This window comes from Giraffa tippelskirchi, chromosome 5 (genome assembly GCF_054371585.1).
Source record: "Giraffa tippelskirchi isolate mGirTip1 chromosome 5, T2T-mGirTip1v1.2.pri, whole genome shotgun sequence".
Classification (NCBI taxonomy): Eukaryota; Metazoa; Chordata; class Mammalia; order Artiodactyla; family Giraffidae; genus Giraffa; species Giraffa tippelskirchi.
Genome location: NC_137279.1, coordinates 3801197 through 3815965, shown reverse-complemented (window position 1 = coordinate 3815965; position 14769 = coordinate 3801197). Strand labels below are relative to the sequence as shown.

Sequence of the window (14769 nt, the reverse complement as noted above, 5' to 3'; positions counted from 1 at the left end):
TGTAGGTATGTTATACAGCATTATTTTTATAGAAGCAGTATTGCTGATAAAAGATCCCTTGGGTTTTCTTTGAAACCTAAGACATTTGGTAATGAAATAGTATTGAACTTAGGGATTTTAATAAATTGAAAATCATGTGCCATAATGTAAGCATAATGAAAAAGGGGGTAAGTTTTTGAACTGTGTGTAAGTTTTGAACTGTGTTTACTTAGAAAAATATTAGAAGGGAACTTTTTGCTCCTATTTGAAGGTAATATTGATGGAAAGTTGCCTTTGTGAACTTTATGAACACAGGCAGCAGTGCTGGTAGCTGTAGACCAGTAAGTAGAGAGAAGGGGTTCAGACTTTTGTTTCATTTTTTTGTTCATTTTTCTACTGAGAGATTTGTACTGTCTCCTTATTGTTCTACTGTTTTCCTTGTCCATTAAGAATATATTTCAGTATTCTCTCTTAACTGTTGTCTGGTGTAACATAACCAGAAAGACTTCATCAGAGAGACAAGCATCCTCGTTTGCCTCTGAAGATGGACTTCCCGCGTTCTCGTCTCACCGTCTGTCTCTAGCCCTCTAATGCAGTAGAGGGGCAAGGTCTTAAGTACTTTCAGGTATTTATTTTCCCATCAGCTTTAGGTACTTGGAACCTTCAGGGTTATCCACATGGCAGCAATGCAATATCATTCCTTCTAGTAATTCTGATTTATTCTTATCTTTTTTCATTGATTTTTAAAAAATATTTCAAGTTTCCTTGATATTGATATACCAACATTTAGAAGGCAACTTTTGGGGGCTAGGGGAAGAACACTGTGACTTTATAGGAGCTCATTTTTCTTGTTTGGTAAATACAGTTTTCTTTTTTTCCTCCCCCAAGGCTCAATTACTCAGGGGAAAAAAAATCTTGTATGTTTCACATTTTCTACCATAAGATAAAATATGTTTTCCACTTCCATTATTAACCTGTAAGATTTTGACTTTGGGAAATGGATGGATTACATTGATAGTCTATTAAATTATAATTAGAAGCAGCTGAGTACACAGTTAGCTTTTCTGACATTTATAGGAAAGGAAAAAGAGGAGTGGAACTTGGGTGGGAAGTATTTTATCAAAGAGGATAAAATTAGATGCAGGTGGTATTTTTTTTTTTTTTTTTTTTAGTGATCACCTGGTTGCCAGGCCCATTCTACTAGCATCTTCTAAAGCAACTTATGATGCCTGAATTTTATTCAGAGTGCCAAGGGAGAAAATGTTCACACATTGCAAATTAGTATCACATACCAAAATTCTACATAACTATTTTACACATTTATATAATTCCCAAAATTGTGTATGGCAAGTACTTGTACACTGTAGTCTGTTGAGACCTTCTTATACCCTTGGAAGAAAAATGTTTCCATAGAAAGATTGATATATAATAGAAATCACACTTAAAACTGCCAGTTAATACTTTCAGAAGCATCCTGTCTTTTCCATCAGTCCAGTCTCTCTGCATTTAAATCTTTGAAAGAAGCACTGTGAAATGCAGTCTTTTAAAAATGCATCATAATTACAGAGATGTTTGGGAACATAATATTGCTTCTGTTGGTAAAGGTTTGATCTAATCACCTTGTCATCACCTTATAAAAATCTGACCTGTCATCGCATGTGAAGACCATTCATAGGATTAACTGGACCTCTGGGGATCTCGGAGGTATTATGATTGTTATTTTCGCTTTGTTGTTATTAGCTGAAGATTTAAAGGACCAGACATGCTAAAGTCTGTTACTTTTCGGTGTGAAAATGCGCCAGTCAGGCGTTTGTTTTTTGTGTTTTATTTGTAACCGAGATATTTCAGAGGCAGCAGGTGCCGCGTACTCTGTTCGTCTCCAAAACTGTTTAACATAGTGAGGAAACCAAGGCTCAGCAAGGTGAAGTGGCTTCTTCAAGGTCGCACAACCATTACTGTCAAGCCTCAGAATCAGGTCTGTTATTAAAGGTGCATATGGATTATGTGAGTGGCGCGTTAAACGTTTTGACGACACTCCCAAGCAGGAAATAGTTCCTTATATTGAACATAAATCACCTACTTCCTCGTGTTAGATACTTGGAAGAGATGGAAAACAGCTGGTGCCTGCAATGCCGGTTCTCATATAACTTCACTATTTCTTACTCTTTAATTACCATTTCTCCTGATCTTCTTCAAGAATGACTTGCCTACCAGGATTGTCTTTGTTGTTCTTTGGTTTTGTTTTTTAACTACAGCAGCACATTGTTTCCCAAGGTTGTTGGTTATATGCTTCCTGGGACGGGCTACACCATCTCGGGTCCCCGTGGAACAAATGACTATAATTTCGAGCTGGCGAAAGAGCGTTACACTCAGCGCAGGGACGGTGTGCTGTGCGGGCCGCACACTTACAAAGCAGACCCTATGGGTGTGCTGTCTGAGACGGCCTTCTTTAAACGTGAACATACTAAACTGTAGGGTCAGATGTGTTGATACACTACAGAAATTAGCTTGTTTTTTTCGATCCAACAAGGTAATTTTCTGTTCTTTCTCTGTTGATGAGTTTATGCTGTGTAATAGTGATAACAATTTTTGCCAAGATTTCCGAAGGAGGAATGCTGGAATTGTAGAACGTAGAAATAAGAAATGTATGTTCTGCTTGGAGTAGGAGTGTCCAGACTGAGGAATCAAGTAATTCCTCCCCAAAATTGGTACTTGATAGGCAGTGTCTGCTATATAATTTGGTTTGGGGGCATTTAGTTTGTAAGAGAATGTTTGACAATGAAAAAAAAAAACAACTGCCCATTTTCCAAAAAACCTTGGAGTGGAGGCAGCCTGCATCAGCTAGCTTCACCTTAGTGACACCGCGTTTTACCAAGGATGCTGGATGCCGCCTAGGTGAGATGTTGGTCATCTTGTTACACGTAAGTGAGAGAACAGTATAATCTGATGTTTGTATATGCATTTTACAAATACACTGGTTAGCTTTTTGTTACATCTGGTTTTCTTTTTCTGATATGAATAATGTTCAATGTTTGTTTGAATGTTGATGCAGGTAGAAAATGTGCTTTTAAAATAAACAGTACTTGAAGCTTTGCATAAAAAAAAGATGAACCCACCTTAAAAAAAAAAGACAATAAAAATTCTGTCCAAATGATCAGGTATATCTGAGTGCTTATTTCTGTCTTTCAGGACTTTTTAGATATTTTATTTTCAGATATAAGAGGTTAAAATTTTCTTTTATAACATAGTAAAAGTGACATATCTTTTAAATTTTTTCCATAGAAATCTTTATTAATAGTAACCTTTAAACTGATTTAGCTTTATTAAAAATGTACATGATAAATAAATGTACATTTTTTATTCCTATATGTTGGTATTAGATTTTCTTCCCCCAAATCTGGAGCTGAATTTTCTTTTTCAGAGAAAGATAGGATTTTTGAACAGTAATGCTATTTGACTAGATAATTAACTTTTAAAAGATATGTATATTTTAGAATAAGAAGAGGTTGTTTTTTAAAAATATATTGGCATTATGTGAGTTCTTCTTTTATAGTGCTAATATAAATTTTACCAGTAGTAAAAAGAATTCAAATTTGTATTGCCTTTTTTCTATTCATCCTCTTAAGAGATAGCCAACAGTGCCACCATCAGAACAGACAGGTTTTTCTCATCATAAGTATTGGTTTTTCTCAAAAAAAAAATCTTTTTTTTGTACTCAAGGATGGTTGAAAAACTGCATGTTTGAAGAGACATGTAAAAAATATTGGAAGATAACCCAGTGGATGTTAAAGCTGATTTTGATTTATTTTATGATTGAGTCAAATTCATAAAATTACTCTTCAAAAACATGTTACTAATTTGGATACTTATATTTTGCCAAGTCATTCTGTCTAGCTAGCATTATATTGATGCCAGTTTATTGTTAAAACCTTTAACTTGTTGAAAGAAACAGTCCTTGGCCTGATCACATCTTCCATTTTGAGGGCAGTTTTCTCATTGTGCCCTTTTTTTAATATACAGTTTATTTTTTAATAATGGAACTTTAAAGGTAAACTGTCAGGTTAATTATAATTACGATGATTTCAGAATCTATATTAAAGCATAAAATTCTTCTTTCATGGTCTGATACTTACATGATATGGTATATTTATTTTTGAATGAAAAGAAGCCTGTTCCCCATCTTCCTGTTGACATCAAACGGTCTTCTGATATGCTAATCCAGCGTCAGGGGGAGCACATAGACAGGCTTTATTTGGACTCATTCCAAGTCGGAAAGAAAATTATGTTTCTAAAACTGATTTTGCAGTGTTGCCCCCATAGAAGGAAAACTGATGCTGATGCAGGCTGCCGTTAATAAGATTTAGCATTGAAACACGATCTGGGAGGTTTTTACCATTTTAGTATAATAACCCTGATCTGCTTTTTAATTACCTGGTCATCTGATTGGTACTTGTTTTTTGTTTTTTTTGCTACTGATGTAATGGCCATTGAAGTTGCTGATAAGTTCATTTCTATGGTATGTGTCCTGATAAAGATGAACCTAAGGTGATTTGCTCTTCCTTGAAGAGTTATTTATCCTTTGGTCACTGAGTGCCTGTGAGTCAGTAGACCTGATCCTGTGCTGAGCGTGAAGGAGGCGTGCTGGCGGGTTTCTCTCCCTGTATTGTTTTTCTTTTCAGCCCGCCCTCACCTGGTCACACGGGTAGGGACTGACAGAGTGTGTTGTGTTGGAATCATCTGAAATACCATTTCTCCATATTCTGTTACCAAAAAATCAAAACGGTTGAACTTGTTGAAATGTCACATCATCAGTGCATTAAAGCACATGTTTAAATGTTGATGTCTATGTAAATATACAAAAGTTAAAATTGTCTGAAAATTTGTTTAAATGCAATACTTTTTCATGTTGGTCATTTACAAATTTTGCTAAGAAACCAGTTACATTTTTGGTTTTGAAAAATAATTTTTATGTAAAAAATCCTTACAAATCCTATGCAACTAAGAACTTTGTTCTTGAATAAGCATATTATTAGTATATTCTTCTGGCAAATATAATGCCGAAAAATGGGCACACATATGTCCCTTGGGTTTTGCGGTGACTCCGTTGCGGCCCCTCTTATGCATGACGGTGCAGTCCTTCCAAACGAGGATGCTCACGCTCAGCTTCCCGCCCGGGTCTTCCCGTCATGCTTTGCTCCCATGTTTAGTTTTATTCATTCAGAGCCAAGTGCAGGTTTGACTTGGAATATGCAGTGGAAATATTCATGAAAACTTTTCATATCTATTTAATTTTTAATAAATTAAGTGATATTTCAAATCACCAAGGGTGGTTCAGTATTTAAAAGGAATTCTACTTCACTGCCTTCTGTCAAGAGAATCACTGTCTTGTAATGAACATAATTACCTCCAGGTCTCTAGACTTTCTTATTCTGGCTATTCTTAAATTTGACATCCTTTTAGATAGGAAATCACCTTATATGGATGTTAAATTTTTGAAACAGGTGGACATCACAGAGATGTAGCCTGATAGGGCCTGTGCTGACTTGAGATACAGTAGGAGAAATTTAAGGTATAATATCAGGTACAAATCCTGGTATCATTTCACTATGAAAAATCTTATTTTTTTAGCTTCTAATAGGTAGATGAGAATAGGTGTTTTTCTGACTTAAGTCAGAATCTAGTTTGAAATTTTTTTTAATCTTATTTTTAATTTTTTAAACAGCATTTTAAGAAACAAAAGAGGCTAATTCCTGAAAGGACTGTTTGGAAATACTTTGTGCAGCTGTGCAGTGCATTGGAGCACATGCATTCTCGACGAGTCATGCACCGGGGTGAGTCCAGTCTTGTGTAGCTTTTCATGTTGGTTTAAAGGTCACAGGGTACTAGGCAAGTTACGAATAAATTCCTTCCAGTCATTGTGTAATATCATGCTTTCCTAGGTAATTTATTTCCAAATTATAATCTTACTAATAGCAGAATGATAAGCCTTTAAGTAAAGCTGTACTTGGTTTTAAATAAGAATGAGAATTAGTTATTTTTCTGTTTAACTTTTTTTTACTGGTTATGTTGGTAAAAGTAAAAAAAACAGATGCAGGAAAGCAGTTGCATATGCATAAGTAAGAGTTGTTTTTTTTTTTTTAATGAACAGTATACCTTATAGCTACTTAGATTTTTAGTGTTCAGCATTCACTCGTTAATATATTCATGATTCTCAGTCAAATGGTCAGACCAAATATGTGAAGATTACATCACTGAGGCATTGATCCCTTCATTTTGGGATGTAAAAAATTTCAGTACAGTGGACTTAAGCAATTAAAATAATGTCATCTAAGTAATTATCTGCATCTGTTTTGATTTTATAGTTTATGTAAACATGTCAATAAATTACTATTTAGTAGGATGTTTAAAATTGATAGAAGGGCACACATTTATTTTGTGCTTTGAATTTCACCGAAGTTTATTTGAAAATGGAAAAAATGCATTTTAAATGAAAATTAATAGTGCTTATCATCCTATATTGATGATTGTCTATCAAAGGACCGAGAACTCAGAAATACTAGCATATGTGAAAGTTACTCAAAATAAATAACTGGTTCATAATTCAAACTTTCATTTTTAAGATATATTTTAAGTTCTACAATGAAAAGTATTTTTAATCCCTTGAATATATCTAAACTGACATCATTTTTCACCCAATGCCTTCTTTTACTCACAGATATAAAACCAGCTAATGTGTTCATTACAGCCACCGGGGTGGTCAAGCTTGGAGACCTTGGGCTTGGCCGTTTTTTCAGCTCCAAAACCACAGCTGCACATTCTTTAGGTAAGAGACACAGTATAATTTCAGTTATCTATCCCCTTCCCTTCACCCCCACCCATGTGATTAAAATATAAGGGACATACGAATTATATGCCAGCTCTTATCGTCTAAATAAAACTATCAACACTTTAAAAATCCTCAGGTCCTGAGCTGAAACCTGTCAGGTATAATGTGTCCATTCACGTGACACTTGGACACCTCTCTTTGACCATCAGGCAGTCAGTTGTAAAAGGAAATGCTGGTGAACAAATCTAGCTTTAACTGTTGCCATGGACCCTTCCTTTTATTTTATGTTTGATAATATTAAGATAGTATGAAGAATAAACCGTATCTTGAAAGGGGACCTCACCTGACCATTTAAAAATGTTAGAGTAGTTTGAAGATTTATTAAAGTAGCATACATGGTTGTGATTGCTCTGGGGGACCTGCAGATGATCTGTGGCTCAGGAGGAAATACTCCCCTAAACTGTAAAAGTACAAGTGGAAGACACTTGTAATTTACTGATTCTAGAGCTGATAACATGCCAGTGTCCTTTGTACCAAAACAGAACTGAATGTAGCTAGTCCAACATTACCTTAACGTAAACTGGCTTTCCATTAACATAGCAATTACTGGGAAGAAATAATTTTTAGATTGAATAACTTAAAGGGAATGATAGAGTTTATCCTGAAAGTTTTCAAATCATAGTTTCCTTGTAACATAAGACTTTGACAGAATGGTAACAATCAAAATAAGAATTAAGATAAAAATAATTTGGCTTTAATTTAATGATGCTTCATCTTTGGTGTCATAATTTCATTGAAAACAATTGATTTTTTAAAATTACTGCTTTTAAGTGAGAAATAAAAATTAAATGGTCTGGTGAGGAATGAGTTTCACCTAAATGACAAAATAATAAAATGAGCATCCAAATGAGGTGACTAGACATTTGTGAAGGTTTCTGACTGTCGCTGAGGCTCTGTGAGACCTTGAACCTGTCGCTTGATGCTGCTGCATCCGGGATGGTGTGTGGCACATAATCGATATTTGGTGGATGAGAGAGCATTGGACCCTAGATTAAGGAGTGGTGGGGAGATAATACTCTTCCCTTCACACCAAGTTTCAGTTTTGTCTAGTACTTTAAGAAAATAAAATTTCAACTGATGCTGAATATTACTGCTTTAGTTATTTCTTTTATTTCACATTTATTCTCACAGAACATTGCAGTTTTGAGGGGGGTAGGGAAATTCGATACGAAATTCCATGAGAACTGCATGGATTTGCATAACACTTGAATAAAGTTTTATTTGGAAGTTCCAGTTCTTACAGTGCAAATAGTAGAGGACTTCTGAGAAGAAAACCTCAGACTGTTCCAAGCCAGTGCCACTGGCCCTTGGGAAAGATAACCCGTGTTGATTTTGTTACTCACCTGAACGGAATGTCCTAACAGCACGCTGTCAGTAATCTATTATACTTAAAAATGCTGGGTCATCATTACACACACACGCTCGCGTGCACAACTGCGCGTGCCCTTGCTCCTGCACAGGCGTGTGTACTGTGTACGTGCCGCTCTGCGTGCGGGCTGTCGCTCTGCACACGCTGTAGTTGTCTGACCCTGAGGATCCAGCATTATTATGTGAAACCCAGATCTTAACAGTTTTGAAACTGTACTCCATTAGCTTGCCTGTCACTGCTTTTTACTGATGTTCTCAATGGGGTTTACAAATGTATATGCATCTCTAGGTTTAGGTGATGTATTATTCCAAATTATGTGATTATAGAGAGTACAATTTTAATAGATTTAATAATTCAGAATTTCTGATGTCAGTTTTTATCTGAACCAATTCACTCAGGGTCATGTAGTTATATGTAGTGTATATGTGTGTGCACGTGCACACACACACACATGAATTGGGGATGCCCGTAATCATAAAACACTCTGAGGCACACCTGAGGCACAGCCAGTGAGGAAGTAGCAATGAGACTGATTGCTTTGATGAATGAATCAATAGGAAAATAATTTCTTTCCCAAGCATTTTTGTTTTCTGTGTTATTTTGAGAAAAGTATTTTTAACATAAGAAAACATCTCGTATTTCTGCCTGTCTTCTCTATGAAGTAGAAGTTTTGATGGTTTAAAACTGAGGTTCACTAAGCAAAGCACGTTGAACATCAAGAATTAAAATTTGAACTCGAGCCCAACAAGGTGTTCAGACCCAATAAAAATCTTACGTAGAAGAATCAGGAAAAATTCTTTGGTAACAAAGAATATGTATAAGATAACAAGGATAGAAACTGTGACACAGACTTAACGTTTGTTGACAAGTTGACCATAATTTTTGCTTTAAAAAAATTATTGCCCTCCTGTGTTACTGACTTATACTTTTGTTTTTAAGAGCAAATTTGAAAGATTGCTTTAAAAATAAATACTAAGGATATATGGTACAGCACGGGAAAATTTAGCCATTATTTTGTAATAACTTTAGGTGGAGTGTAATCTATAAAAATACTGAATCACTATGTTGTACACCTGTTATAAGTCAGCTGTACTTCCGTTTAAAAAACTAAAAATAAAAGATTGCTTTTAAGAATTGGTTCCAAAAGGTACTTGAAAATGTGGTCACCTGTATAAATTTATTTTGCTTGCAGAAAATTTGATAAACTATACTTTATTGTATGTTCATTTTTTTTTTCTGGTTTTGCTGAGGATTAAATCTGTAGGGCATGATTTATTCACAGTTCAGGTCTAAATATTATGTGACTACAAATAAAAGAGATCTGTATGTTCACGAAAGAAAATTCAAATAAGTTTACTTTGAATGAATTCTATTCTACAGCTAAATTTCATATAATTTTGTAAAGGAGATTTTTTTTCAGGAATTTAAGTCAAGTTAAGTCAATAGGACAGAAATACCTAGGATTTCTAGAAACAGCTTACTATTATGCATTTATACTTTGTTTATTCCAAAATGTCTTTTTTTCAAAAATAATTTTTTTCACTTATTTTGATTTAATCATTATAAGGAACACACTTCCAAAGTTTTTGTATTTTACAATCCTTAAGAGATTATCAAGTCTTTGAATTTTTAGTTGTCTCTCCAGTTTCTATCTCTAATTTGTATCATTTAATTCCATGATAACGTGTCAACCTGCAGTAAAATATCTAGTTCTGTCACATTTTCTGTAGCAGATAAGGTTACATAGACAATCATATTTCCAGCCAGTTTTCATAACCAAGTTTTTCACTTAAAAGTAAGTCAACATGGAGCAATAATAATTCCTTAAATTTGGGGTTAAAAATTACAGATACTAAAGATGATGTTGTTGGACGTTCAGGTCATGTCCAGATCTTCAAAACTGGAGGAAAAAAAAATCTTAGAGGCCTTTAGTTTTATTTCTGCCCCCACCACACAGACGGTCTCCCAGCCTCTCCACTTTTCTTTTCTGTCCTCCTCAAACTGTAAGCACTTCCTGTTTGGACTAGGGAAGGATCCTTCTGTGTTTGTAATATTCCTTTTTAATCCATTCTGGTTACCATATTCCCAGCAGAGAAACTCTCCTTCTTTAAAGACATTATCTGATTATCTTACTTCCTCCAAATCTTCGCCTGTTCTCGGTGGCCTAAGGACGATCATGAAAAGCCCTCAGCTCAGCATTGGGTCCTCTGGGGGTGGTGTCCTCTGGCCGCTCCATCCTTGGCTACACGCCTGCCTCCATGGTATCCTCCATGGTGTCCGCCATGCTTTCTTCTTGCCTGTTCTGAACGTGGGGCAGAAGGACGTTTGTAGAGGATGGCGCATGTCTGGATTGACCTGTCCGCTGTGCTGTAGGACCTTGGTCAAGCCATTTGTTCACTTTTCTCAGGTTTAGTTTCCAGGTTTCTACAAGTAGAAATGTGGGTAGTAACTGTGCTGTGTTAACCAGCCCCTAACCTAATCATAAAGTGAAGGTAAACGTGTTTTCTGAGCTCTGTGGTATGCTGTATAAATGCCAAGTTACCTTTGTGAACGTGATGGTGCTGTGGAGGAGACAGAAGAAAAAAGGGGAAGTGGAGAGGGAAGTCATGAGCAGTTTATTTCTCCTCTTGAAACAGCTGAACTGATTCATTCAGAAAAGAAGGGTGCCATTCCAGGGTCCAGGACGTAGCCTCAACAAGGAAGTCCTCCTCTTGATGGTTCTCACCTTGTGGTGGGAGGAAATAGATGAATAACAGAGGAAGAACTAACAGGGTTTGTTGGCCTGCACACGGAGTGACCAGCAGGGGGAGTATTTTAGAAAGGGCACAGCCTCTGCCAGGAGGTGGCGTCTGAATGGGGGTGAGAGGGTACAGAGAGGCCAGGGAGTGACGTCCCAGGCTGACAGGGCCGTTCAGACAAGGGGCTGCAGCAGGGTGAGCGCCTCTGCAGGAGGTTTGCAGGGCAGGGGCCTCAGCCTCACGTGGGGGTGGCTCACCCCTTCCTCCAAGCTCAGGGCCAGCTCTGCAGCGTTGGCGTGAGCACCCAGCAGTGCCCCTCCCCTGCCCTCGGGGTCAGCACGCCCAGTGTGGTCTGCTCTCCTCGGGGGCTCCCCTCTGCTGGTCGCTTCTTCTGTTGCTCTTCGACGGCCCCTTAGCATGTGCCTCATGCAGCTGAGCAAAGTCTAAACCTCTTTTTGCGCACCAGCCCAGCACGCACCAAGTTTATCCCTGTGTGTGGCCTGAGCTCTCTGGGGTTCTTCACTTTCTGTCCGCTTCCCCTTTCCTTTTCTCCATGGACTCAAGTCAGATCTTCATTTAGTGCTTTTGTATCGAAGTGGTCAGAGGGTGTGGCTGGGAGACTCCTTGTTGGAAAATATATGTCCCTACATGTAAACTTTGCTCTGTTCTTTCCTGTTGTTTACCAACCTTACAGATGTAAGACTTGTTAGAAAATGAGTTGTGTGTGTGTGTGTGTATCTCTAATTTTGTGATGAGGGCACATCTCCCCCTTGAGTCAAGCTCTCTCGATAAGGGGCTCCCAGATTTCCCGATAGTGCACCCCTGCCCCTGAAGCCCCAGCTCCACCGTGACCCCCAGGGAACCTAACTTCCCAGGACTGAAGTGGAAATTCCCTGTTACAACCGAGGTTCCTCTTGATATACTGTCTCTTCTATTTTGTGTTACTAAAAATAATGCTGTTTGCAATCAGTAAATTGATTTCACAACTCATTAGTGGGTTATAACCTGCAATTTGGAAAACATTAGCCTGTGTTTACAGTACTTCCGTGCTGTTCCATTTACTTAAGGACCGAGTCCTGTTTTTCTGCCTCCTGTTAGGCAGTCTGCTGGCCGGGCCAGTTTGGGTGGTCAGACAGGACTCAGTCATTCACGGAGCTGCCGGTGCTTGGGAGGGCGGGACTCATGTGTGTGACTGTCCTGCTCACTTCACAGTCATTGGGCTCCCTGAGGTCCTAGCGGGTGGGCGCGAGCCGTGGGTGCAGACTCTTTGCCTTCCAAAGTCCAGGAGCCTGAGGCCCGGGGGTGGACAGGCTGTGCACCGGGAAGCAGTGAGGCGTCCCTCCTGGCCTGTGGGCGCTCCCCTGCCCGGCGCTGTGGGTGCGCTGGGTCGGTACCTGGTGGCATTTTCCTGACTATGCCAGTTTCCTGACTTGTTCCTCACCTCCACCTGGGGTCACCTTATCCCACTCTGCACGTAGCTGAGGAGCCTCAGGTGGAAGCACCATTTGTGCCTGCCCTGCACTTGCCTGTTCTCTGTGCCCAAGACTCAAAAGTGAACACGATCCCGAGGTCTTTCTTCATAACCCTCCTGTTGACCCGCAGCTGGGGCTGACCCTTCCAGGGAAGTGCCCCTTCGAGACTGGAAACTAAAACCTGTGAAGTAGGAACATGGCAGTCAAGGTGTGCGTTTTCTCTTGTTACCTTGGATTATTTTAAAATAATCCAAATGTATGATTTTTTAAAAAATATATGATTGTTATTCAAGCCATAATGAACTACCCGTCTCTCCTGTGATACTGACCCAGAGGAATCCTCTCTTGCTCCTCAGTACCAGCAGCCATTGTGGCAGTGAAGATGGGCACAGCAGTTTGCTATTTCAAGCAGTTTGAAGGCGCCTTTTCTCCTCTGTCCTGTCACGTTGTGTGGGAGTCGGGTGGCGATCCCTGAGCTTACTCTATTTAATAATGAATCTGGAGAAAGGGGAACCTTCTTACACTGTTGGTGGGAACGCAAACTAGTACAGCCACTATGGAGAAAAGTGTGGAGATTCCTCAAAAAACTGGAAATAGAACTGCCATATGACCCAGCAATCCCACTGCTGGGCATCCACACTGAGGAAACCAGAATTGAAAGAGACACATGTACCCCAGTGTTCATCGCAGCACTGTTTATAATAGCCAGGACATGGAAGCAACCTAGATGTCCATCAGCAGACGAATGGATAAGGAAGTTGTGGTACATATACACAATGGAATATTACTCAGCCATTAAAAAGAATACATTCAAATCAGTTCTAATGAGGTGGATGAAACTGGAGCCTATTATGCAGTGTGAAGTAAGCCAGAAAGAAAAACACCAATACAGTATACTAACACATATATATATATGGAATTTAGTAAATCGGTAAAGATAACTCTGTATGCGAGACATCAAAAGAGACACAGATAAGTAGAACAGTATTATGGACTCTGTGGGAGAGGGCAAGGGTGGGATGATATGGGAGAATAGCATTGAAGCATGCAAATTATCATATGTGAAACGAATCGCCAGTCCAGGTTCGATGCATGATACAGGGTGCTTGGGGCTGGTGCACCGGGATGACCCGGAGGGATGGGATGGGGAGGGAGAAGGGAGGGGGGTTCTGGAAAGGGAACACATGTACATCCATGGTGGATTCATGTCAATGTATGGCAAAACAAATACAATATTGTAAAGTTAAAAAACAGATAAACTAATTTAAAATTAAAAAAAAAATAAATCTGCTGCCCCCAACACACCACCCCTAGAATTTCTGATCCTTCTCATGTTTTCAGTTTTGTTTTTTTCTGTTTTTCGTAGGACTTCTCTTCGAACACACTGTGTGACTCGCTCACTGTGCCTAGTCGTTTCCTTCTCCTTCCTTGACCACTTGCACCTTCATGAGGACCGGGGTCTCCATGGTTTGGGTTCGCGCCTCCTATGTCCCAAGCGCATAGTAGAGGACATAGCACAGAGTAGATGCTCAGTACTTCCTGAGTGAATGAATTAGAGGCAGGCTGGGCATCAGAGGGTGGATTTAACTGAATCCGCCAGGAAGCACAGGTTAGAGCACACTGCAGGAAGCAACAGCAGTCAGCACTGAAGCATATTATTTCTGTGGTTATCCCGAGTCTGCTGTGGGCCCAGGTGGCCACCCTGCCTCTGCGTGGTCACTTGGCATTTTAGGGGCTTCCGTCTTGTGTGATCTTCACAAGGGGAAGAGATCACGGAGAATTCACTTATGGCTCTCAGTTAAATCTTTCTGCTTGAATGTAACACAGGTTGATTCCCACTCATGTTTTATTGGCTAAAACAAATCTCGTGTCCATGCTCATCTTAAAGGATTGGACACAGTAATTCCTCCGTGTGTCCAGGAAGAGGAGAACTGGTAGCAGTGAGGACCGAGAGCTGGAGGAAAAACACCTCGGGGTTTTTATTTTTTTGGTATGATTTGTACTCTTTCTCTCCTTGTTTATTTTTGTGACATATTTGTAGCTGTTGCACCTGAAGAGTACTTAGCTCTCTTGATGGGACTGTATGGTGGTAGGGAAGGAGGAGGGAACCATACATGGCTTTGGGGTGTGTCCATCATTCTGAATTAGGAGATTCTGAGCAGAGGGATTACTTTTAAATCCAGAATAATTCATGAGGTATGCTAGAGTCTTGATCCCTGGTGAGTTTTCTCTTGATCAGTAAATCTGTGATTTTTCCCTCCTGGACATACACACGATCAGTTCACGCTCAGTCGTGTCTGACTCTTTGCGACCCCATGGACTGCA

General features: G+C 39.1%; 1 protein-coding gene across 4 annotated transcripts in view; it reads left to right on the top strand.

The window, feature by feature from the left end:
• NEK7 (NIMA related kinase 7) overlaps positions 1 to 14769 on the top strand; it is a 139284-nt gene that overhangs the window by 95416 nt on the left and 29099 nt on the right. For all 4 annotated transcript variants that reach the window (XM_081492667.1, XM_081492669.1, XM_081492666.1 and 1 more), the window contains 2 exons: positions 5702 to 5810; positions 6695 to 6802. In XM_081492667.1, coding sequence (XP_081348793.1) covers positions 5702 to 5810; positions 6695 to 6802 — 217 coding nt within the window. The remainder of the gene's footprint in view (positions 1 to 5701; positions 5811 to 6694; positions 6803 to 14769) is intronic.